This window comes from Leuresthes tenuis, unplaced genomic scaffold (genome assembly GCF_036924035.1).
Source record: "Leuresthes tenuis unplaced genomic scaffold, fLeuTen1.0.hap1 SCAF_11, whole genome shotgun sequence".
Lineage (NCBI taxonomy): Eukaryota > Metazoa > Chordata > Actinopteri > Atheriniformes > Atherinopsidae > Leuresthes > Leuresthes tenuis.
Window position 1 is genome coordinate 15,937,808 of NW_027325365.1, and position 24,702 is coordinate 15,962,509.

Consider the following 24,702-nt stretch of genomic DNA (forward strand, 5'->3'; position numbering starts at 1 on the left):
TTATAGAACACGTTTGTACACCACCAACACCAATTATGACAATAGTTACTGCAACCATGATCCTTATTTGTGGATTTAGAAAAAGTATCACAATTAGCATTGTTCATGGTAGTAGCGATACTGGTAGCAAAAGCAGTAAACATTGTAGTTACTGCTGCACTATTCGTGTTCAAACTTATAATGTGAAATAGAAATACACACATATATATATATATATATATATATATATTATTAAGGGTTTGCTCTTTAAATAATTATACAGAGCACACACCACGACTCAAAAAGAAAAATCTTTTAAAATGGTAAACAAGGAAAGCTAAAAAACATTTAACTGCATTTTCAGATTTCAAAATATACTTATGTGGTATTAAAACACTCTAACCTCTAAAGGAGAGTCTGGTTCATCCAGGATGTTCTTCTCACTCTGTATCCGCTGCATCGTTCCTGTAGAACTGGGGTCCATTATCAGCACGTTCTGACTACCAACTGTGCCGAACTTACAGTCACTCTTTCGGGAATCAGTCGTCCTGCACACCTCGTAATTGTACACGTGAGGGAGAGTCCCTGTCCCCAAAGTGTCTGAGTAACGTGGTGGATAATATGGAATCACCGGGAGGCTGGAGTGATACAGGATGCGAGACTGTCTCCATCTGTAGATTTTCACTGATATAATAACCACTAAACACGTGATGAAGAGGAAGGAAACTACAGCCAGAGCCAACACTAAGTAAAAAGTCAGGTTGTCATTGTACTCCTTGTCGTGTGTAAAGTCAGTGAACTCCGACAGCACTTCAGGGAAGCTGTCCGCCACCGCCACGTTAACAAGGACTGTAGCTGAACGAGAGGGCTGCCCGTTGTCCCCCACTATAACAGTCAGTCTTTGTTTCACAGCATCTTTATCAGTGACTTGGCGGATAGTTCTTATTTCTCCATTCTGTAAGCCCACTTCAAACAACGCCCTGTCTGTGGTTTTCTGCAGTTTATAGGAGAGCCAGGCATTCTGTCCAGAGTCCACATCAACAGCCACCACTTTAGTGACCAGATAGCCCACATCTGCTGAACGAGGCACCATTTCAGCCACCACAGAGCCACCAGTCTGGACTGGGTACAAAACCTGAGGGGGATTGTCGTTCTGGTCCTGGATCAGTATTTTCACAGTCACATTGCTGCTGAGTGGAGGAGAGCCTCCATCCTGAGCTTTGACGCGGAACTGGAAATCTTTGATCTGCTCGTAGTCAAAAGAGCGCACTGCATGGATGACTCCACTATCAGCACTAACGGACACATATGAGGAGACTGGCACTCCGTTAACAGAGGAGTCCTCCAGTATGTAAGAAACACGGGCATTCTGGTTCCAGTCAGCGTCTGTGGCTTTCACAGTGAATATAGAGAGACCTGGTGTGTTGTTTTCTACAATGTAGGCCTCATATGAGCTCCTCTCAAAGACAGGTGCGTTGTCATTCACATCAGAGATCTGTAAGGTGAGAGTGACGCTGCTGGAGAGGGAGGGCACTCCCTCATCAGAGCAGGTCACTGTGATGTTATATTGAGAATCTGTCTCTCTGTCTAAACCACTGTCTGTAATAACAGTAAAGAAATTGTTGGTTGTTGATTTAATGGTAAAATGGGCATTTTCACTTAAAACACACGTGACTTTGCCGTTATCTTTTGAGTCGGGATCTTGTATATTAAGTATTGTTACAACCGTTCCAGGGCTCATGTTCTCGGACAATGCGTTTGACTTAGACATAACGTTGATGGATGGAGGGTTATCATTTGTATCTGTCACGTCCACAATTACTTTACATGCGTCTGACAAGCCTCCTTGATCTGACACCTGAATATCTAATTCGTAAAGTCTCCTTTTCTCATAATCTACATTTCCATTCAACGTCACTATTCCGTTTTCAGCGTCAATTTGAAAGAGATTCGCTGATGCAGATTTTGGAATAGCGAATGTTATCTTTCCATTGTTTCCTTTATCTCTGTCAGTAGCTGTCACGGTAGTCACAACAGTGCCAACAGGGGCGTTCTCCGTAACACTTGCTTTATATTCTGCTTTTGAACAAACAGGTGCATTGTCATTTACGTCTAACACAGTTATGATTATCTGCATTGTCCCTGAGAGCTGTGGTTCACCCCCATCAAGAGCGGTTAGTATTAGAGATAAATTCTCATTTTTCTCTCGGTCTAATGGTGTCTGTAAAACCATCTCGACATGTTTTGTGCCATCCCCTCGGTTGATGGTTTTCAAAACGAAATTTTCACTGGGTTTTAAGGTGTAGCTGTTCAAACTATTAACACCAACGTCATCGTCGATGGCTTTTTCTAAGACAAATCGAGCTCCAGTAAGAGCTGATTCACTTATCTCATATTTGATCTCATCTCTCTCAAATTTGGGAGGGTTGTCGTTTATATCAATGACCTCAATAGTCACCGTGTAAAACTCCATTGGGTTTTCAAGGATCATTTGAAAATGAAGGGCGCAGGGCATTGTTTGACCGCACAGCGCTTCTCTGTCTATTCTGTCTTTAATAAGAAGCTCCCCTCTCTCGCGCTTCAGCACTACATATTCGTCGGTATTACCAGTGTAAATGCGAGCTTTACCGGACTCCAGTCGGTCAACTCCTAAACCTAAATCGTGGGCTACATTTCCTACTACAGAGCCTTTTTCCATTTCTTCAGGAATGGCGTAGCTGACTTGCCCGCGCACAATACTGAGAGAGAAAACTGAGAAAATCAACAACACTTGCCATCTCATCGTTCCTATTAAAACGTATTTGAAGAAAATCAGAAAATCCTCCACGACTTCGACTCTGGATCCGAGTTTGATTAATACATAAAAGTATACCGTCCAAAAATTGACAGTGATCCTAAAATGTGAAACAAAGGAATCCCAATGTGCAGTCCTGGCGCCTGCGTTTCATGCCAATCCCAACTGTTCCCTCTACCAGTCTCTCTTTCCCTATGCAATACTCTGACGTACAGGGGAGGAACTGCAACAAATCCCTGCTCAGCAAGTTGATGGCAAACAGCGTCCCTCTCTGTTCACTGAAGTGAGCTGCGCGGTATCTGACGATGGCAATAACGATAATGATTCTTAGAAAATAAAAATAATATCATGTCACATCACATAATAACAATCACAAAAAAAAAACTTTAAATTTTCATAAGAGAACTAGAAAATATAAACTGGTTCGAGCAAAAATATAACGCCAACAAAATATATAAAAGAGAGAGGAAAAAGTGCCTGCATAAAATAACAACGCATCTACATGCCCATAAATGTAGGCACTAAACTAAAATTTATAATAAATGGATAACAACTTGAATAATCTACAAGATATAAAATTCTTAGTGCACTAGAGAGACATGTTCATCACTCTAACTGGCCAACGTGCTAATTAAAAAAAATATAAAAAACAGTCTTTTTTTTCAGATTCTACTGTGTATTTTGGAATTAATGTAAACAATGTATATATAACATTGAACAATGTTACTTCTCAGAAACAAGTTTTTGAAAGTTGTGGAAAGAAACTGAGCTGTGAAACGTTGATGTAACAAGGTGTGTGAAACACACAACTATACGCAAAATCACATAATCACAGAAAGGAAATTGGAGAGATAGAGATGAACGAAAAGAGATAAAATACATGCAAAATCCTGAAAATGCAACATTTTTCATTTATATTCACTTTTTGGCTCGTTCATTAAAGTTGAGCTGTCCATGGTGCTGAAACAGCAACCACTTAGAAATAAAAATCAAAGAGGTTGTGCCAAAGTCAGTAAGATGACACTTTAAATACTGAAAAGTTGTTCTCTGGGCTAATTGACAAAACAAAAAATAACAAATAAAACATAACATCTCCTGGAAAATTACCTCCAAAGTGTTTTGCTGATAGAGCAACTGTCTATCATTGGTACCATGTCATAGTTCAATGTTGAAGAAAAAAAAAAATGAAATATGAGTGAGATTATGTGTAGCAAAGGAGCTAAATAAACAGGCACATATACGTATAGCCTATATGGAAAGAAAATTAGCCTAACTAACCTCTAGAGGAGAGTCTTCATCCAGGATGTTCTTCTCACTCTGTATCCGCTGCATCGTTGCTGTAGAACTGGGGTCCATAATCAGCACGTTCTGACTACCAACTGTGCCGAACTTACAGTCACTCTTTCTGGAGTCAGTCGTCCTGCACACCTCGTAATTGTACACGTGAGGGAGAGTCCCTGTCCCCAAAGTGTCTGAGTAACGTGGTGGATAATATGGAATCACAGGGAGGCTGGAGTGATACAGAATGCGAGACTGTCTCCATCTGTAGATTTTCACTGATATAATAACCACTAAACACGTGATGAAGAGGAAGGAAACTACAGCCAGAGCCAACACTAAGTAAAAAGTCAGGTTGTCATTGTACTCCTTGTCGATTGTAAAGTTGGTGAACTCCGACAGCACTTCAGGGAAGCTGTCCGCCACCGCCACGTTAACAATGACTGTAGCTGAACGAGAGGGCTGCCCGTTGTCCTCCACTATAACAATCAGTCTTTGTTTCACAGCATCTTTATCATTGACTTGGCGGATAGTTCTTATTTCTCCATTCTGTAAGCCCACTTCAAACAACGCCCTGTCTGTGGTTTTCTGCAGTTTATAGGAGAGCCAGGCATTCTGTCCAGAGTCCACATCAACAGCCACCACTTTAGTGACCAGATAGCCCACATCTGCTGAACGAGGCACCATTTCAGCCACCACAGAGCCACCAGTCTGGACTGGGTACAGAACCTGAGGGGGGTTATCGTTCTGGTCCTGGATCAGTATTTTCACAGTCACATTGCTGCTGAGTGGAGGAGAGCCTCCATCCTGCGCTTTGACGCGGAACTGGAAATCTTTGATCTGCTCGTAGTCAAAAGAGCGCACTGCATGGACGACTCCACTATCAGCACTAACGGACACATACGAGGAGACTGGCACTCCGTTAACAGAGGAGTCCTCCAGTATGTAAGAAACACGGGCATTCTGGTTCCAGTCAGCGTCTGTGGCTTTCACAGTGAATATAGAGAGACCTGGTGTGTTGTTTTCTACAATGTAGGCCTCATATGAGCTCCTCTCAAAGACAGGCACGTTGTCATTCACATCAGAGATCTGTAAGGTGAGAGTGATGCTACTGGAGAGGGAGGGCACTCCCTCATCAGAGCAGGTCACTGTGATGTTATACTCTGAGTCTTTCTCTCTGTCTAATTCACTGTCTGTCACTATGTTGAAAAAACTACTAGATGTTGACTTTAATGTAAAAGGAATATGCTCATTAATGGCGCAGTGAACTTTCCCATTTTCTCCAGAATCTATATCCTGAACATTTACCATGGTTACAACTGTTGCTAGTTTAGAGTCCTCTGGAATCACAGCTGTCTGTGACATTATGTTAATAAGTGGTTTGTTATCATTAATATCAATCACCTCAACTGTTACCTTACACGAATCCGTTAGTCCCCCTTCATCACTTGCTTGCACATGTATTTGGTAGTAACGTGCCTTTTCATAATCCACAAAACTTTTCAAGATCAAATCACCATTTAAACGATTAATTTCAAACATGTCTCGCACATCTGCAATGGTGTTGGAAATGGAGTACATTATGTTGGAATTAGATCCTTTATCTGCATCAGAAGCACTGACCGTCGTTATTACTGTCCCTTTAACTGTGTCTTCAGATATCGTAGCTTTATAATGTGGTTTTGTAAAAGCAGGTGCATTGTCATTAGCATCAAGCACTGTAACGTGTATTTGTGCCGTGCCAGTTAGCGTTGGTTCTCCCCCATCGACCGCAGTTAACACTAAAAATATTTCCTCTTGTTTTTCTCTGTCAAGAGGATTTTGCAAAACCATTTCAACTGTCTTTTCCCCGTCGGGCTGATCTTTCAGCTCTAAAACAAAGTGATCAGTTTTTGTTAGAAAATACCTCTGAAGTGCGTTCATGCCAACATCGGGATCTATCGCTCTCTCCAACAGAAATTTTGCTCCCATCACAGCAGACTCACTTATCTTAAATTTCATGTCAGATTTCTCAAAAACTGGGGTGTTGTCATTGATGTCAGTTATTTCCACGACAACTGTGTACAATTCCATGGGGTTCTCCAATATAACCTGAAAATGCAAAGCGCAGGGCGTCGTCTGTCCACAATGCAGCTCTCTGTCTATTTTTTCCTTAACAAGGAGCACTCCGCGTTCTCTGTTCAGCTCGATATACTCTGCGTTGTCTCCTGCAAAAATCCGCGCTTTCCCTGCGCTCAGTCTTTTTTTGTCCAAACCTAAGTCTTGAGCAATGTCACCGATTAATGATCCTTTTGGCGTTTCCTCGGGAATGGAGTAGCTGACCTGCCCGGTCACCGTTGACAAATAAATAAATGAGAAAAACAAAAGCACTCGCCGCCTCATTGTTCTGTCGGCAATACCGGAGAAACGTAAATCCTGTTACTCTTATTGTCCTTTTCAGGCAGATTTCTACCAACGTCCTCCGTATATACAACGATTTAACGGGATGAGTTAATTACATTCTATAGCAGCTCGCCGTGTGAATGTCCATCAAATACTCTCACTGCGTGTCTGCTGTCCTCTGATTTGAAGGAAAGAAGTAGATCATGAAGGCGGTACAGCAGAAGTGTGCCCAACAGCCATCACACATTAACCAACAGCGGCCCCAGGAGCTCACTGTGACGTATTACAAAAATCTAGGCACATCATAAAGCCAGTATCACATAACCAAGATATTACTACCTTAAAATCAATCTTGAGAGGTGAATTTTAAAAATAAGAAAAGGTTTCTGATTAAAAAATGAAATTTTAGGTCAAAATTACGTTTGGACAAAATTTATATTGTTTCTGGAAAAATAATATATTCTATTTCATATAAAAACACAGATATACAAACACAGACAAATAGTCATGAATGCTTTAGTCACTTTATGGGGTGCCCTATCAGTGATGAAATATCCTGCATGACAATTAATGGTATAATATTCTAATTTATAGAGGAAATGGTAAAAGAAAGCAGTATGCCATTAAATTAACTGTTAAACAGTTAATCAGTTTCATCAAAATACCACAATTCTGTTTCACAATGAATGAATGATAGGTCATTCACATGACAGTTCTTCAGCTCTGGTTTTGAAAATCCCTAAAGGTTCAGAAGTCTTGTGTGAACGCCAAAGGGTACCTATTGAGAAGTAAGATCCCCATAAAAGCACAAGCGCAACAATCACTGAAAATAGTATCACAAAAGCCTCACCTCTACAGGAGAGTCTGGTTCATCCAGGATGTTCTTCTCACTCTGTATCCGCTGCATTGTCCCTGTAGAACTGGGGTCCATTATCAGCACGTTCTGACTACCAACTGTGCCGAACTTACAGTCACTCTTTCTGGAGTCAGTCGTCCTGCACACCTCGTAATTGTACACGTGAGGGAGAGTCCCTGTTCCCAAAGTGTCTGAGTAACGTGGTGGATAATATGGAATCACAGGGAGGCTGGAGTGATACAGGATGCGAGACTGTCTCCATCTGTAGATTTTCACTGATATAATAACCACTAAACACGTGATGAAGAGGAAGGAAACTACAGCCAGAGCCAACACTAAGTAAAAAGTCAGGTTGTCATTGTACTCCTTGTCGTGTGTAAAGTCAGTGAACTCCGACAGCACTTCAGGGAAGCTGTCCGCCACCGCCACGTTAACAATGACTGTAGCTGAACGAGAGGGCTGCCCGTTGTCCTCCACTATAACAGTCAGTCTTTGTTTCACAGCATCTTTATCAGTGACTTGGCGGATAGTTCTTATTTCTCCATTCTGTAAGCCCACTTCAAACAGTGCCCTGTCTGTAGCTTTCTGCAGTTTATAGGAGAGCCAGGCATTCTGTCCAGAGTCCACATCAACAGCCACCACTTTAGTGACCAGATAGCCCACATCTGCTGAACGAGGCACCATTTCAGCCACCACAGAGCCACCAGTCTGGACTGGGTACAGAACCTGAGGGGGGTTATCGTTCTGGTCCTGGATCAGTATTTTCACAGTTGCATTGTTACTGAGCGGAGGAGAGCCTCCGTCCTGTGCTTTGACGCGGAACTGGAAATCTTTGATCTGCTCGTAATCAAAAGAGCGCACTGCATGGACGACTCCACTATCAGCACTAACGGACACATACGAGGAGACTGGCACTCCGTTAACAGAGGAGTCCTCCAGTATGTAAGAAACACGGGCATTCTGGTTCCAGTCAGCATCTATGGCTTTCACTGTGAATATAGAGAGACCTGGTGTGTTGTTTTCTACAATGTAGGCCTCATATGAGTTCCTCTCGAAGACAGGCACGTTGTCATTCACATCAGAGATCTGTAAGGTGAGAGTGACGCTGCTGGAGAGGGAGGGCACTCCCTCATCAGAACAGGTCACTGTGATGTTATATTCAAAATCAATTTCTCTGTCTAATTCACTGTCTGTCACTAAAGTGAAAAAATTATTTGAAGATGACTTGATTTTGAAATGAACACGGTCATCTAAACTGCAGTGAACTTTGCCATTTTCATTTGAATCTGGATCCTGAATGTTCATCATGGTTAGAACAGTGCCTGGTTTAACATCCTCCAATACAGTGGATGATGTTGACATGATATTAATGGATGGTGGGTTATCGTTTGTGTCTAACACATGAATTATGACTTTACATACATCCGTGTTTCCGCCTTCATCTGATGCTTGAACATCTATCTCATAATGCTGAAATTTTTCATAATCAAGTCTTCCCACTAATTTGAACACCCCACTTTCTTCATCTATATCAAATAAGTCTAAAGCTCCCTTTGGAACATTAGAAATTGAATATTGAATGTGCCCATGCTGACCTTCATCTGCATCAGATGCGCTCACAGTTGTCAGAACAGCTCCTTTCAACGAATTTTCTTTCACATTCGTCTTAAACTCTGCTTGAGAACAAACTGGTGCATTGTCATTTGCATCCAGCACATTCACAGAAATTTGAATGGTTCCAGAAAGCTGTGGGTTGCCACCATCTACAGAAGTCAATACTAAAGACACTAGATCCTGTTTTTCTCGGTCGAGGGGCTTCTTTAAAACCATTTCAACATTTCGACTGCTCCCCATTCTGTAGGGATTTAAAATAAATATTTCACTTAAACTCAACGAATAGCCCTGGAGTCCATTGATACCCACATCATCGTCAGCAGCCTTTTCTAAAACGAATTTCGAGCCTGTCTGAGCCAGTTCACTGATATCAAATTTCATTTCACGGTTTTTAAAACCTGGAGCATTGTCGTTAATATCGGTAATCTCAACAGTAATGCTGTAAAACTGCATAGGATTCTCCAAAATGATTTGAAAATCAAGAGCGCAGGGCGTCGTCTGTCCACAGAGCGCTTCTCTGTCAATCCGGTCTTTGACTATAAGGAGTCCTCTTTCTTTATTTAACTCGATATACTCTGTGCCCTCTCCGGTATATATACGCGCTTTCCCTGCTTTCAACCGTTGCACGTCCAAACCCAAATCTTGTGCAATATTGCCGACCAAAGAGCCAATCACCATTTCCTCAGGAATGGTGTAACTGACCTGGCCAGAAACTGAGCTAACTGAGACAACAACGAGAAACAACAGGAGATCTACTCGCCGTGTCATTGTTCTCTGACAATTCCCCGTCCACAAAATAGTGATATGGAATCCGTATTCCCTTCTTTCAAAACATGAAAAAAGCCATAAAAAATAGCGGCCCCAAAGGCAGTCCTGAAATCACCAGGTATCTCCGTATTTGGTCGAATACTCGTTCGCAATTGTGCCTTTTCTCTGTTCCTTCTCCCTAACATTTCGAGGGGATGGGGGAGGTACTGTACAGATGCAAAGAGCTTTGATATCTCAGCTGACTGGTCAACAGCGTCCCTGTGAGTTGGATGGACTGAACTACACATTAGAGTGATTTTATTTTGAATTGACATTCTTGGGACTGACTGGATAACACTGGAAAGTGTTTGTAGATGTTCCAAAACGTCAAATTACCTGGTGCACATGTCAAATATACGTTTATGTTTTATGTTGCTTATGACTTTAGGTTCAACACACAGAGAATCACGAATGAGCCAGTCATGGGAAAAGAAGAAACAATACAGGATTACAAAAAACTCATATGGCATAATAGATATGTCACCTATTGTGCCAACAGAAACAGAACATACCAGCCAGGAACAAGAAGCAACGTTAATATGTTATGGGGAAATAAATATATCGATGGCTTACAATATTATTGTTTTTCAAACATAAGTTGTTGTTGTTTTTTTCACTTACATGTGTTATGTTGAGGATATATTAGTTTGGTCACTCAATGAGCATATGTTCGATTTTGAAACCTTGCAGAATAATTACGGCAAAATGTGAGTAATTCAAATATATGTATATTATAGCATATTATTTGGAAAGAGAGCTAAAATGTATATGTATGTTAATAAAATTGCATTGCACATTCACAGAGCTTTATAAAATCCCAAAACAAACCTCTAAAGGAGAGTCTGGTTCATCTAGGATGTTCTTCTCACTCTGTATCCGCTGCATCGTTCCTGTAGAACTGGGGTCCATTATCAGCACGTTCTGACTACCAACTGTGCCGAACTTACAGTCACTCTTTCTGGAGTCAGTCGTCCTGCACACCTCGTAATTGTACACATGAGGGAGAGTCCCTGTCCCCAAAGTGTCTGAGTAACGTGGTGGATAATATGGAATCACAGGGAGGCTGGAGTGATACAAGATGCGAGACTGTCTCCATCTGTAGATTTTCACTGATATAATAACCACTAAACACGTGATGAAGAGGAAGGAAACTACAGCCAGAGCCAACACTAAGTAAAAAGTCAGGTTGTCATTGTACTCCTTGTCGTGTGTAAAGTCAGTGAACTCCGACAGCACTTCAGGGAAGCTGTCCGCCACCGCCACGTTAACAATGACTGTAGCTGAACGAGAGGGCTGCCCGTTGTCCTCCACTATAACAGTCAGTCTTTGTTTCACAGCATCTTTATCAGTGACTTGACGGATAGTTCTTATTTCTCCATTCTGTAAGCCCACTTCAAACAGCGCCCTGTCTGTGGCTTTCTGTAGTTTATAGGAGAGCCAGGCATTCTGTCCAGAGTCCACATCAACAGCCACCACTTTAGTGACCAGATAGCCCACATCTGCTGAACGAGGCACCATTTCAGCCACCACTGAGCCACCAGTCTGGACTGGGTACAGAACCTGAGGGGGGTTATCGTTCTGGTCCTGGATCAGTATTTTCACAGTCACATTGCTGCTGAGTGGAGAAGAGCCTCCATCCTGCGCTCTAACAGTAAAATCAAGCTGCTTAATCTGTTCGTAATCAAATGAGCGCACTGCGTGTATTATTCCACTTTCAGAGTTTATGGACACATATGTCGAAACTGGGCTACCACTGACCTCCCTGTCTTCAATAAAATACGATATTCTTGCATTTTGATTCCAGTCAGAATCTCGTGCACCAACAGCAAATATTGACATTCCGGGCGTATTATTTTCAACGACATAGGCTGAATAATTTGGTTTGGTAAAGACTGGAGCATTATCGTTTACGTCGGCAATTCTTAGGTGTAAAGTAGCTGTTGTGGAAAGCGGGGGTGAACCTGAATCCGTTGCTGTTATTGTTATATTGTATTCCGGCTTCGTTTCACGATCAAAAGCTACATCTGAGAGCAAATTGTAATATTCCGTCAAGGAAGACTGGATTTTGAAGGGAAGATTAGAATCAATTGAACAAATTATCTGTCCGTTTCTGTCAGAGTCTGCGTCTTTAACATTAAAAACAGCTATGGTTGTACCAGGAGAAACATCCTCTGAAATCATGCTGGAGAAAGACATTATATTTATAAGAGGTGCATTATCATTTATGTCAACAACCTCAACAACAACTTTGGTTGCGTCACTGAGGCCACCTTGGTCTTTGGCGATCACTCTTATTTCATACTTTTTGTCTTTTTCGTAATCAATATTATCTTTTACAGTTATTTTTCCAGACAAACTATCAACTTCAAATTTTCCCGAAGGTTTTCCTTTCACATTGGAAAAACTGTATGTCACTAAGCCATGGGAACCACTGTCAACATCTGAAGCATTTACAGTTGTTATATACGCACCTATGGGGGCGTTTTCTGCCACGGTAGCTTTGTATATCGATTGATTAAAAACAGGTGGATTATCATTGACATCAAGAACAATGACGTCAATATTTACTGTACCGGATCGTTGTGGAGTTCCTCCGTCTACTGCTATTAGTTTTAAAGTGAGGTGTGGATTTAACTCTCTGTCTAATGGCTTCTGTAAAATCATTACAGCGAACCTAATTCCATCGGCGTTAGAATGCTGTTTCAAAACAAAGTTGTCATTAGGGGAAAGAACATAACTCTGCAAGCTGTGAATCCCCGAGTCAGGGTCGTAAGCGCTTTCTAAGTCGAAATGGGATCCTATTGTTGCAGATTCACTAATTTCTAAATGTATTACTCTATTTTTGAAGGTTGGCGCATGGTCATTTACGTCTAATATCTCAACTGTTACTCTGTGCAGTTCGATAGGATTTTCTAAAATTATTTCAAAGGAGAAGCTGCACGGTGTTACCTCCCCACATAGCTCCTCTCGGTCTATTCTCTCATTGACAACTAAAATCCCTTTGTCTTCCTTCAGCTCGATGTACTGACTGCTTTCTCCACTTACGATGCGGGCCCGACCAGAACGGAGCCTTTTCATATCCAAACCAAGGTCCTGTGCGATGTTACCGATAAGGGAACCTTTCTTCATTTCTTCTGGTATCGAGTAACGGATTTGACCGCTGATGTTGGAAATCATCAAGAGTAAAAGGAACAGTTGCAAGATTTGCGTCCACCACAGCAGCCATTTTCTACATCGGTGATTGCGTATATCCATTCTTTAAGGACTAAAATCCTAAATCTAGCTGTGAATCATCTAATCACACACGAAAATTAAAGGTGAAATTAAATAGTTCTGTATCTCTGTATGCTGATACTGTTCAACTGTCGTCATAAATGTTCTATGCGACTGAATTTCCATCTAACGCCTTCGAGTATGAGAAAACTGTTTCCAACCTCCTCGATCTCCTCTTTCTCTCCTCTGTCACGGTCATAATAACACTAGCCACCGTTTTCCTGATCAACAGCGTCCCTTAGAGTCCAAAAGGAAGAGGGAACCGTGATTTAGGAATTTGATTTAAAACACAATTGATATTATGTTGTCTTAAGTGTGATTCCACTCGAAAGAAAATAAATATAAGTTGCCACGAAAAATCAATATGCAGAATATATCAACCCAAACATCGCATACATTGCACACCTAATTAAATTGCAAACAAAATACACTGATTTGGAGAAGTGTCGAAGAAAGCACAATAGAATTAAGGGGAATCATTGAATACAGCTATTTTGAATGAAATAAACAGCAGCGTTTTGCCACTCGAAACATAGCTGGTATAGATGTTTATGAAAAGCATTAGATACAAGTGAAACAAAGTATATTCTAGAAAACAATCTTCTGAAAGAGAAGAGGGGCCTTTTTTAAATCGGTATTTTTTAGTATTTATAGTACCATAAAACACACGAGTTACCTGTTTTATAAAATACACAATGCAACCACGTATAAAATGGTCATGTGGAATACTGTACAACATCAAATGTCTGCTGGGTTTTGGGAATTCGAAATACAAAAATGTTGAGAGGGAAAGTGAGTCACTGTCCATGGTGCTGAAATTAGGGTCAAACACCCAACAGCTGAACAAAGTGAATTAAAGTCAGATAAAGACAAAAAAAAAACAAGAACACAGAGAGGAATCGACTAACCTCTAAAGGAGAGTCTGGTTCATCCAGGATGTTCTTCTCATTCTGTATCCGCTGCATCGTTCCTGCTGAACTGGGGTCCATTATCAGCACGTTCTGACTACCAACTGTGCCGAACTTACAGTCACTCTTTCTGGAGTCAGTCGTCCTGCACACCTCGTAATTGTACACGTGAGGGAGAGTCCCTGTCCCCAAAGTGTCTGAGTAACGTGGCGGATAATATGGAATCACAGGGAGGCTGGAGTGATAGAGGATGCGAGACTGTCTCCATCTGTAGATTTTCACTGATATAATAACCACTAAACACGTGATGAAGAGGAAGGAAACTACAGCCAGAGCCAACACTAAGTAAAAAGTCAGGTTGTCATTGTACTCCTTGTCGTGTGTAAAGTCAGTGAACTCCGACAGCACTTCAGGGAAGCTGTCCGCCACCGCCACGTTAACAATGACTGTAGCTGAACGAGAGGGCTGCCCGTTGTCCTCCACTATAACAGTCAGTCTTTGTTTCACAGCATCTTTATCAGTGACTTGGCGGATAGTTCTTATTTCTCCATTCTGTAAGCCCACTTCAAACAGCGCCCTGTCTGTGGCTTTCTGCAGTTTATAGGAGAGCCAGGCATTCTGTCCAGAGTCCACATCAACAGCCACCACTTTAGTGACCAGATAGCCCACATCTGCTGAACGAGGCACCATTTCAGCTACCACAGAGCCACCAGTCTGGACTGGGTACAGAACCTGAGGGGGATTGTCGTTTTGGTCCTGAATCAGTATTTTCACAGTCACATTGCTGCTGAGTGGAGGAGAGCCTCCATCCTGCGCCTTTACTAACAACTGGAGTTGTTTTATTTGCTCAAAGTCAAATGAACACACTGCGTGAACAACTCCTGTTTCACTGTTTATGGAGACATAAGACGACGTTGGGCTACCGTTGATTTGTATGTCTTCGAGAAAGTATGATATTCTAGAATTCTGATTCCAATCGCTGTCCCGTGCTGTGACAGAAAATATAGACATTCCAGGGGGATTGTTTTCTTCAACATGACCAACGTATCTTATTTTATCAAATAATGGAGCATTGTCATTTACATCCGAGATTTTCAGACGCAATACTGCCGTGTTTGAGAGTGGTGGTGATCCGGAATCTGTAGCTCGTACAGTAATGTTATACTCTGGTACAATCTCCCTGTCAAACGAGGAATCTGTTATTAATGCATAATAATTAGTTAATGTCGATTTTATTCTAAATGGGAGGATGCGGTCAGTTGTACAAGTAATCTGCCCATTTCGGTCTGAGTCTGCGTCAATTACATTAATTATTGCCACTGTGGTACCAGGAGGAGAATCCTCTGGCACAGGGCTGGAAAATGACATCACGTTAATCATAGGTGCGTTATCGTTGACGTCTAAGATCTCAATTTGAACCTTACTTGAATCTGTCAGGCCACCTTGATCTACAGCTTCAACCATAATTTCATATTTCTTGTCTTTTTCATAATCTACCTGGCCTATGAGCGTTATCATCCCCGTCACTCCATCTAAATCAAACATTTCAGTGAGTTGTTCTTTCATGTTTGAAAATCTATAAGCGATGAGGCCGTTTGATCCAATATCTGCGTCACTTGCATTTACTGTCGTAACATAGGTGCCTTTCAATGCATTTTCCGAAACAGCAGCTCTGTAGAAAGACTGGTTAAAAATAGGAGAATTATCATTTGCGTCAAGCACAGTAATATCTATATTTACTGTTCCAGATCTAGGCGGAGACCCACCATCAACGGCCATGAGCTTCAGAAATATTCTTGGCTCACTTTCTCGATCTAACGGTTTTTGTAGAATCATTTCGGCATATTTTCGACCATCTTGATTTGAGTGTTGCTTCAAACCAAATATTTCATTTGTAGTTAGTATGTATTTCTGTAAGCCATTGCTGCCCACGTCTGCATCCTCGGCAGTGGCTAATAAGAAGCGTGATCCTAGTGCTACAGATTCGCTTATTTCAAATTTAATTTCTTCCTTTCTGAACATCGGGGAGTTGTCATTAATGTCAGTTATTTCCACTGTGACTCGGTGCAGCTCCATGGGATTTTCTAAAATAACCTCAAAGCTGAAGCTGCACGGTGTTTCTTCTCCACAAAGCTTTTCTCTGTCTATCCTCTCGTTCACGACTAAAATGCCTTTGTCTGTTTTCAACTCGATATACGAGATGCTTTGTCTGGCCACGATACGGGCACGGCCAGAGCGAAGCCTTTGCACATCCAATCCGAGATCTTGAGCTACGTTGCCAATAAGTGATCCTTTTTTCATCTCCTCTGGAATCGTATATCTTATCTGGCCTGAAACGACGTAAATGAAACACCACAGCAACAGGGGGAACCAACGTACTGACCTGCAACACAAACGCCATTTTTCACCCGACGGAAGCAAATTTTCAAGCGCCATTGCAAAAAGAGGAAAAGAGCAAACCAAATGCTTCCTTTACAAAATCAAAATAGAGCAAGAAAAAGTAATCCGTCTAGTTTGAAGTTTTTGCTTTAAATATCTCCACGGGCCAATCGTTCTTGAGAAGTACACCGTCTGTGTTTTAAACCAGCTATACAGATAAAAAAAGGCTCTGCCTCTACCCTATAACTCCAAACTACTTGTTTTACTGACCAACAGCGTCCCTCACTGTTCATAGGATGAATATCACGAATAAAGTAGTGAATATAATTCAATTTACCATATACTTTTGTGTTTTGGCTTTAAACAAAAGACGTTCACACATCAGTATTTCGATTTTAGTTTAAAATATAGTAGAAAGCCTTAAAGGTGAAATATGTATACGAGCTTTGGCAAACGATAATACAAAACAATCAAATACTGTAATGCAAAATCACCAACCGAAGCACACTGACTTAAGCAGGTGGTGAAAAAGGGAATTTAATTTAAAATCAGTGTCTTTCTTATATCATAAATTGTCCTTCTGAAATAGTTAAACATGAGCCCTATAGAAACTCTATTGTCACAGTTCCAAAAATAACAAATTTTGATTTGTGATGGAAATCAATGAATCAATGTCCTCACCTCGAGAGGAGAGTCTGGTTCATCCAGGATGTTCTTCTCACTCTGTATCCGCTGCATCGTTGCTGTAGAACTGGGGTCCATTATCAGCACGTTCTGACTATCAACTGTGCCGAACTTACAGTCACTCTTTCTGGAGTCAGTCGTCCTGCACACCTCGTAATTGTATACATGAGGGAGAGTCCCTGTCCCCAAAGTGTCTGAGTAACGTGGTGGATAATATGGAATCACAGGGAGGCTGGAGTGATACAAGATGCGAGACTGTCTCCATCTGTAGATTTTCACTGATATAATAACCACTAAACACGTGATGAAGAGGAAGGAAACTACAGCCAGAGCCAACACTAAGTAAAAAGTCAGGTTTTCATTGTACTCCTTGTCGTGTGTAAAGTCAGTGAACTCCGACAGCACTTCAGGGAAGCTGTCCGCCACCACCACGTTAACAATGACTGTAGCTGAACGAGAGGGCTGCCCGTTGTCCTCCACTATAACAGTCAGTCTTTGTTTCACAGCATCTTTATCAGTGACTTGGCGGATAGTTCTTATTTCTCCATTCTGTAAGCCCACTTCAAACAGCGCCCTGTCTGTGGCTTTCTGTAGTTTATAGGAGAGCCAGGCATTCTGTCCAGAGTCCACATCAACAGCCACCACTTTGGTGACCAGATAGCCCACATCTGCGGAACGAGGCACCATTTCAGCCACCACAGAGCCACCAGTCTGGACTGGGTACAGAACCTGAGGGGGGTTATCGTTCTGATCTAGAATATTTAGTTTTACCGTGGTATTGCTGGTTAAGGGCGGGGAACCTCCATCTTGTCCTTTAACGCAAATATGTACGGTTTTAATTTGTTCATAGTCAAATGACCGAATTGCATGTATAACTCCATTTTCTGCATTTACAGAAAAATAAGTGGATATGGGGTTACCATTTACGTGAGTCTCAACAAGCAGGTAAGATATTCGTGCATTTTGTCCTGAATCAGCATCATGCGCTGTCACAGAAAACACAGATATCCCTGGTGCGTTATTCTCCATGATATTAGCTTCATAATAACTGTGTTCAAATACAGGAGCATTATCGTTGACATCAGAAACTCTAAGAGTTATTGTTTTGTTTGTTGAGAGGTGTGGACTGCCTTCGTCAACAGCCTTGAAAGTTATGTTATAATCTGGGTTATGCTCTCTGTCAAGGACACCGTTTGTGATAAGAGTGTAGTAATTCTTTAGAGATGAGTGGACTGTAAACGGGATATTTGCATTAACTGAACAGTCTACTTTGCCATTTTTGCCTGAATCTAGATCTTTAACGTTTATGATAGCTACGGTCGTTCCAACAGGAGAATCTTCAGCGATGGTATAAGAAAACGAGGTCAGCGTTATTAAAGGTGCATTGTCATTTACATCAATCACTTCAATTATTACATTTGTGGACGTGCTTTGTCCACCTTGATCTTTTGCCAGTACGCCAATCTCATATAATTTATTTTCTTCATAATCAATCATACCGTTCACAGTTAAATGGCCGCTGTTTTCATCCAGTTGGAATATCTCAGCAATATTACTAGACATGCGATTAAGGTGGTATGTAACACGTCCATTCATTCCTTCATCTGCGTCAGTAGCGCTCAAGCTCACCACTAATGTTCCTGTTGGAACATTTTCTTTAACGGAAGCCTTGAAAATTGGTTGTGTAAAAACGGGAGCATTGTCATTTGTGTCCCGGACTGTTACATGTATTTTTAGTGTACCTGATCGTTGTGGTTCACCCCCGTCCACAGCCGTCAACGTTAGAAGGAGCTTCCCCTCTTTTTCTCGATCTAAAGCACCAGAAAGATACAGCTGGGCATATTTATGACCGTTTGGACTGGAGAAAACTTTAATATTAAAATGTCTTGTTGGGTTTAATGCATAGTCGTGCAAAGCGTTGATGCCAACATCAGGGTCTGTTGCACTCACTTGTAATATTTCGGTCCCAGGTAGAGCTGATTCTAAGATTTCTACATGCATTTCCTTCTCATGAAACGCGGGTGCATTATCATTAACATCTACTACTTCCACTACAACGCTATGTAGTTGCATTGGATTGGTCAAAATCATTTCAAAATTCAAACTGCAGGGCGACGTCTGTCCGCAAAGCTGCTCTCTATCTATCCTTTCACCGATGACGAGAGTCCCTTTGTCTTCATCCAGCCTTATATACTCGCTGCTATCACTGCTAACAATTCGGGCACCACCTGATTTCAGTCTTTTAGAGTCGACACCCAAATCCTCAGCTACATTTCCAACAAACGAGCCTTTTCTCATCTCCTCAGGGACTGAGTAGCGGATCTGGGAAACTGTTGCCTCGATCAAAAAAACAAGTATGATGGTCCGTAGTAGACATTTTACCGTGTGTTTCCTGCTGGTGATATACATATTGCGAAATCAATGGGTCCAATTCCAATTAAATATATGTCGAAAAAAGCCTTCTAAATATCCATTTTTGTTCCTCCTTTATGCATTTATAATCCACCCGGTTACAAGAGATAAATCCGCTTGGGAATTATTGATGAAAATAAAGACCGACTGCCCTGCTCCACCGCAGTATATTAGGATGTGAAGAGGAGGTGTCACTGCATTTTAAAAGCTTCACATTATCTGTGAAGATCAACAGCGACCCTTGAAGTCTGACATGAAAATAACAAGTGCTTCACTAAGGGGTAAAAAAAAGGACTTCGTACATCTATCGAAATAGTATGATTAATCTGTTGTTTCACTGCACGCTTAAAAGTTTTACATTAAAAATAAAAAAATACAGTTCTTCTGAATGCCACGCGTGATTACCAAAGATAATGTGGGATAACAAAATACAGTGCAGCTTTAATATCTAACAGAAACCCGTGTTGTAGTATCAATACTATGTTGCCGTTTAGTAAAATTGAACCGAGCAGCAATAATTCTCTGACCCCAACAGGCACACACAAAATTCAATGTGGACAGAAATACAGGCTGGCAGAAGCATCAAAAAGAAGATCTTTTATGGAGCTCATTTTTAATCACAAACTTACGGAAAGTGACATGTCATTAAACTGGTGGGTGACACCAATGGGGAAAAAAGTGGGATAATGCTTAAAGACGAGTGAGGGCATTAGCCAATATCAATAATCACTTACATATCATACGTTTGTGGAGTAGATATAACAAAAACTGAAATATACAGGACAGTCTGGTTCAATAAGTGTATATTTCCCTCTATAAATTAATGTAAACCAATACTCACAAATTTCGAGATAAAACACGTTTTCATTAAATGATGTGATAGTTTTCAAAGAGAAATTAATTTACTGAGTTGGAAAGTGGGGAAAAATAGAAAAAGTTTAAATAAAGATATATTTTTTAAAGATAGAATATGGACTGTGTGGCTGACATGTAGAGAACTCAAAAACACTGTGGATGTTTATAAAACGAATGCCATTACATCATGACTTCAGGTTGACAAACCTCTAAAGGAGAATCTGGTTCATCCAGGATGTTCTTCTCACTCTGTATCCGCTGCATCGTTCCTGTAGAACTGGGGTCCATTATCAGCACGTTCTGACTACCAACTGTGCCGAACTTACAGTCACTCTTTCTGGAGTCAGTCGTCCTGCACACCTCGTAATTGTACACGTGAGGGAGAGTCCCTGTCCCCAAAGTGTCTGAGTAACGTGGTGGATAATATGGAATCACAGGGAGGCTGGAGTGATACAGGATGCGAGACTGTCTCCATCTGTAGATTTTCACTGATATAATAACCACTAAACAGGTGATGAAGAGGAAGGAAACTACAGCCAGAGCCAACACTAAGTAAAAAGTCAGGTTTTCATTGTACTCCTTGTCGTGTGTAAAGTCAGTGAACTCCGACAGCACTTCAGGGAAGCTGTCCGCCACCACCACGTTAACAATGACTGTAGCTGAACGAGAGGGCTGCCCGTTGTCCTCCACTATAACGGTCAGTCTTTGTTTCACAGCATCTTTATCGGTGACTTGGCGGATAGTTCTTATTTCTCCATTCTGTAAGCCCACTTCAAACAGCACCCTGTCATTGGCTTTCTGCAGTTTATAGGAGAGCCAGGCATTCTGTCCAGAGTCCACATCAACAGCCACCACTTTAGTGACCAGATAGCCCACATCTGCTGAACGAGGCACCATTTCAGCCACCACAGAGCCACCAGTCTGGACTGGGTACAGAACCTGAGGTGTGTTATCGTTCTGGTCCTGCACTATTACTCTAACTGCAGCCACCGAACTAAGAGGAGGGGATCCAGCATCGCGAGCAGTTACGTTAAACTCAAACCATTTGATCTGCTCATAATCCAGCGATCTCACTGCATTGATGACACCATTCTCTGAATTCACTGATACCAACAACGAAGCAGCCATACCATTAATTTGTGTTTCCTCCACAAAGTAAGACACTCGAGCGTTTTGTCCCCAATCGGCATCACTAGCACTGAGAGAAAACATAGAAAATCCAGGAGCGTTGTTTTCTGGTATAGTCATACTATAATCTGATTTAGAAAATCTGGGTGGGCTGTCATTCACGTCTGATACTTTCACATTGATGCTTTTACTGCTAGACAGAGGCGGAGAGCCTTGGTCAGACACCGTAATGGTGATATTATATTCAGCAATGCTCTCTCTGTCTAAGACGCTCTCTGTTACAATGGTGTAATACCCTGTTAATGAAGATTCAATTTTAAACGGTACGTCGGAGTTGATGGAGCACTTGACGATACCGTGACTATCAGAGTCTTCATCATCTACGTTAATAACAGCTATAGTTGTACCTGGGGGAGAATCTTCTGATATCGAGTTGGAAAATGACATGAGTTGTATTGTGGGAACGTTGTCGTTCTCATCAATTACTTGAACGATAACTTTACACGTATCAGTGAATCCTCCATGGTCACTAGCCTGAACGTTTAGCTGATATGACTTGGATTTTTCAAAGTCTAGTTTGCCTACAACTTTAATCTCTCCGGTTTTAATATTTACGTCAAACAGCTGCTTCGCCTCTTTGGCAACATGAGCTATTGAAAATGTTATGTCCCCATTGACTCCTTTATCTGCGTCACTTGCGCTAACCGTGGTGACTACTGTTCCTTCAGGAGAATTCTCTTTGACATCTACTTTATAAACTGGCTGGTTGCAAACCGGCGCATTATCGTTAGCATCCAGCACTGTTATATGAATACGCACAGTCCCTGATCTATGTGGCTCACCTCCATCTGAAGCAATCAGAACGAGTGTGCGAGTCTCCTCTTTCTCTCGGTCCAAAGGATTTTCCAAAACCATTTCGATAAATTTGCCTCCATCGGGCTGGTTTTTTACCTCTAATTTAAAATTGTCTGATGGTTTAAGTATGTATTTCTTTATATCATTGATACCAACATCGGGGTCATCTGCGCTCTCAAGTGAGAAGCGAGTTCCAGGTGCAGCGCTTTCAACTATTTTCAAGTTAATTTCATCTTTTGGGAAGGATGGGCTGTTGTCATTAATGTCTGTCACCTCCACTGTAACTCGATAAAGCTGGATAGGATGTTCTAAAATGACCTCGAAGCCAAAGCTACAGGGCGTCGTCTTTCCACACAGTTCTTCTCTATCGATTCGCTCTTTAATAACAAGGGTGCCTTTGTCTCGGTTTAAATCGACGTACTGCCGGCTCCCCTTTGTAATAATACGTGCTTTACCTGATATGAGTCTCGTCACATCCAATCCTAAATCTTTTGCAATGTTTCCGACAAAAGAACCCTCAGTCTGCTCCTCCGGTATGGAATATCGAGCCTGACCAGTCACCGAGTTGATATTCCAAAGACAAAGAATAACAACCAGCGCTTGCCATGGTCCTCTGAAAGCGAAGCAAGTCATCATCAATCCAAAGATGCAGAATCAGTAATCCTTGTCAATGCAATACAGATGTGAGTAAATCCATAAAGTGAGAGGGAATTCTTATTAACACTATAGATATTAAACGAGGTATTTCAGACTTTAAGTCTTCACGGATCTGACCGTCGTCTTTCTTACCAGCTCAGTATTATATGGCTTTAAGGGGTTGGACCACTGCTCCGTCCGTTCGGCAGTAAGTCAATGATGTATCAACAGCGGCGCTCAGAGCCCATCCACGGTAACGTATGCAGTGTACATGATAGAATGAAGTGTTTCACTGCTGTTTTAAGAGGTTGTGTACAGTGTTGACTCCCAAATCAAAACAAATACAACAGTTTAGGGCTCCAAGTATTCAATAAATGCAGGAATATGTCAATACAATGAACAGAGTGTGTTCAACAAAGTCAAATTTCATACAACTTTCACTAATTTAACACCAAAACTACCTCATAGTGAGATACTGATGATGAACTACTGAGTAAACTACAAAAATAAAAATAAAATAATGTACACATTAAAACGACATTTTCAAAAGCAACAACAAGACTGTATTTGATGTTAATGTGTTTTCAATGTGGCTTTTGTTTTACTCATTAATTTTAAATGACCTATTTATAAAAGGCTTAAAGGAATTTTCTTTATAGTCATATGACTGTTGCAGCACCATGGACAGCGACAGAAATGTGCTGCTGCAACTCACAGTGCTGCATCAACCTAAATAGAAAGAGACAGAGGATGACTGATTTGATTCACCAAAATGGCATTGAAGAAAAGCTTTCTAATAATTGTTTGTTCAAGTGTAATCTGTCATTACATATCGACTTGCATGTCACAATGTGATAAATTCTTTTGTTAACTTTAAGATAGTGTGGAAATAAAAGACAGTTTAGCAAATCTGACAGATTACAAAAAACTAACGATGAATCCTTCCACTGTGACAAAAAAACATAACTACGATGAAGCAACACGTGTGGAATCAGGAAACACCAGAGCACGAACTAAGAATAAATAAAAGCAATAACGTGTTGTTTTCAAGTGATGCAAAATAAGATACTATCTGTGGATCTAAAAAAGGTTACGCGTCACACGAACAATCTCTGTCAATCCGATTACATAGAGAAAGACAAATAGTGACGAAAACATGAAGCAAAACTCAATCAGGATGCTCTTCTGACTCTGGGTCTGCTGCATCGTTCCTGTAGAACTGGGGTCCATTATCAGCAAGTTATGACTACCAACTGTGCCGAACTTACAGTCACTCTTTCTGGAGTCAGTCGTCCTGCACATCTCGTAATTGTACACGTGAGGGAGAGTCCCTGTCCCCAAAGTGTCTGAGTAACGTGGTGGATAATATGGAATCACAGGGAGGCTGGAGTGATACAAGATGCGAGACTGTCTCCATCTGTAGATTTTCACTGATATAATAACCACTAAACACGTCATGAAGAGGAAGGAAACTACAGCCAGAGCCAACACTAAGTAAAAACTCAGGTTGTCATTGTACTCCTTGTCATGTATAAAGTCAGTGATATTTCAGACTTTAAGCTTTGAGGAATCTGAGCGTCGCCCTTTATTACCAGCTCAGCAGTAAATGGCTTTAAGTGGTTGGACCACTGCTCCATCCGTTCGGCAGCAAGTCAGAGATGTAACAACAGCGGTGCTCAAAGTAAAATTTTATTCAGCTTTCACGCATTTAACACCAAAACTACCTCATAGTGAGATACTGATGATGAACTACTCAGTAAACTAATAAGAAAATTAATGTAAACAATAAAACAATATTTTCAAAAGGAACAATAAGTCTGTATTTAATTTTAATGTGTCTTCAACGCTCACATTTTGGCTTT

The 24,702-nt window shown here is 41.2% G+C and overlaps 3 protein-coding genes across 23 annotated transcripts in view; all 3 read right to left on the reverse strand.

The window, feature by feature from the left end:
- LOC140318082 (protocadherin gamma-C5-like) overlaps positions 1-24,702 on the reverse strand; it is a 259,247-nt gene that overhangs the window by 107,821 nt on the left and 126,724 nt on the right. The window lies entirely within an intron of this gene.
- LOC140318523 (protocadherin Fat 4-like) lies at positions 368-19,516 on the reverse strand. Its single transcript, XM_072396351.1, has 12 exons — positions 16,952-19,516; positions 16,271-16,274; positions 15,632-16,221; positions 15,389-15,574; positions 13,892-14,719; positions 13,785-13,795; positions 12,660-12,870; positions 10,580-11,381; positions 8,885-9,625; positions 7,284-8,485; positions 4,052-6,373; positions 368-2,923 (listed from the first exon to the last, which is right to left on the reverse strand). Exons 1-12 carry the CDS (start codon positions 19,361-19,363, stop codon positions 368-370), a joined length of 11,865 nt encoding a protein of 3,954 aa, XP_072252452.1. The 5' UTR covers positions 19,364-19,516.
- On the reverse strand, positions 20,402-22,980 carry LOC140318524 (protocadherin beta-16-like). Its single transcript, XM_072396352.1, has one exon. It carries the CDS (start codon positions 22,838-22,840, stop codon positions 20,402-20,404), a length of 2,439 nt encoding a protein of 812 aa, XP_072252453.1. The 5' UTR covers positions 22,841-22,980.

What these genes read in the sequence shown, in the direction of transcription:
- LOC140318523 (XM_072396351.1), bottom strand. Translation starts at nt 19,363, where the DNA reads ATGTATATCACCAGCAGGAAACACACGGTAAAATGTCTACTACGGACC. An exon ending in TGATAACGCTCATAGGCCAG is followed by an intron (nt 14,720 to 15,388) that starts GTAGATTATGAA and finishes AAACAACTCCAG; the next exon opens with TTGTTAGTAAAGGCGCAGGA. An exon ending in CGCATCTGATGCAGATGAAG is followed by an intron (nt 8,486 to 8,884) that starts GTCAGCATGGGC and finishes TTTTCACTTTAG; the next exon opens with TGACAGACAGTGAATTAGAC.
- LOC140318524 (XM_072396352.1), bottom strand. Translation starts at nt 22,840, where the DNA reads ATGATGACTTGCTTCGCTTTCAGAGGACCATGGCAAGCGCTGGTTGTT.